This window comes from Myotis davidii, unplaced genomic scaffold (assembly GCF_000327345.1).
Source record: "Myotis davidii unplaced genomic scaffold, ASM32734v1 scaffold478, whole genome shotgun sequence".
Classification (NCBI taxonomy): domain Eukaryota; kingdom Metazoa; phylum Chordata; class Mammalia; order Chiroptera; family Vespertilionidae; genus Myotis; species Myotis davidii.
In genome coordinates, this window is record NW_006289570.1 from 277,583 (window position 1) to 279,208 (window position 1,626).

Genomic DNA, 1,626 nt, shown 5'->3' on the forward strand with positions numbered 1-1,626 from the left:
GGGGTGGGAGCAAGGGGGAGAAGCCGGTGGTGTTATCGCCAAGTGCAGCCAGTGCCCCAGGCCCGTAAAATCTGAATGCGGGGCAGCTCTGAGCTGACTGCACGGGGCTCCCAGACACAGAGGGCCCACCTGGAAGCTTATAGATGAGCAGAGTAGGGGGCAGGGGAGCCCCGGGAAGATGAAGCCGAGACTCAGCCATGTGAAGCTGGCAGCTTCGCAAGCTCCATCGCCTCCTTCCTGGGCAAGCCCTGCTGCCTGACTTTCCCCCCGCCCCCGAAGCCCCCTTGGGCAGCCCCGGCCTCACTGGACTAAGCTGCTGGCATCTGTGACTGTGCCTTGCACCGAGGGCCAGGGAACCCACCTCCCCCCAGGCCCCACCTGGGCCACAGCCTTGCCCTGTGGAAGGTGGAGGGATGGGGACAGCCTCACCTTGAGGTTTTCCGGGCAGAACTGGTGGCCGTACCTGTCGATGGCCGACAAGAAAATGGACTCCACCTGGTTGTGCCTCAGCTCGTAGGAGGGGAGGTGGGAGGCGATCAGGACCTGTGGGGAGGGGAGGGAGGGGCCGGGGTGAGCCACCCTCACAGGGGAGAAGCCAGGGGCCGGGCCCATGGGGCTGGATGTGGGCGGCAGCAAGGGGCTGTGCACGGTGGGGACGGAGCACGGCGGGAGGACGGCGCCCCGTCAGCCCTACCTGTCTGGCTCTGAGGGCCACTTTGCAGTGCTCGGTCTTGCTCAGCTGTGTGAGCTCACTGAGGATGGCGGTCAGCTCCTCCGACAGGGAAGGGTCTGGGCCACAGAGTTCATCCTTTGGGGGAGGAAACAGAATCGAAGCAGCTTTTGTCCGGCAGAAGGAAACATGCCATGCCGGCACCATCCTCAGCCAGGGTGTGGCTGCCCCGGCAAACCAGACAGCTGCTCGGCCTCTGCAGACACCTGGCACAGCCGGAGGCACATCCCCTCCCCTTTCCGCCATCACCCTATCCATTCATTCATCCACCCAAACACACCCTAACTCCCCCGGTAAGAAAAAAAATACATCTGAGTCTGTGCCTGCATCACTACCAAAGGCCAACAGTGATGGGGTGCTTCCTATGGCCAGGCAGGCAGTTAGGCCCTTGATATTCATCTCCCCAAATTCTCCCAACTCTCTGAGGAGCTGCCATCATGATCCCCAGTTTACAGATGAGGAAACTGAGGTCAGAGAAGCAATATGCCTCACCCCCATCATGCCAGGAGTGCCTGGCACACAGCAGGTGTTGGTTATGAGCCCCTCCTCCCACCCCCAGGGGCTGACAACGTTTATCGGGACACAGCCACACACATTCGCTTACAGGGTACAAAGGCAGCTTTGGGCGGTCCGGCCTGAGACCATATGACCTGCAAAATCTAAAATATTTCCTCTCTGGCCCTTCCCGGAAAATGCCCGCAGACCCAGCTGCCCTGCCCGGGTGGGGCGCCCTGCCCCGCTTACAATCAGCATGATCACCAGCTGGTTCTTCTTGGCCACCTGCGCGTGGGAGAAGATGCAGTGCAGCACCTGCGCCATGTCCGGCTTCAGCTGCTCCCGCAGGTTTATCACGCACTTGTCGTAGTGGGCTGCAGGGAGACAGAGCCCAGGCGGGA

At 61.6% G+C, this 1,626-nt stretch overlaps 1 protein-coding gene across 1 annotated transcript in view; it reads right to left on the reverse strand.

Moving 5' to 3' along the window:
• The window catches only part of ACACB (acetyl-CoA carboxylase beta), a 118,191-nt gene that overhangs the window by 32,119 nt on the left and 84,446 nt on the right, over positions 1 to 1,626 (reverse strand). The window contains 1 exon segment of the mRNA XM_006762111.2: positions 430 to 543. Coding sequence (XP_006762174.1) covers positions 430 to 543 — 114 coding nt within the window.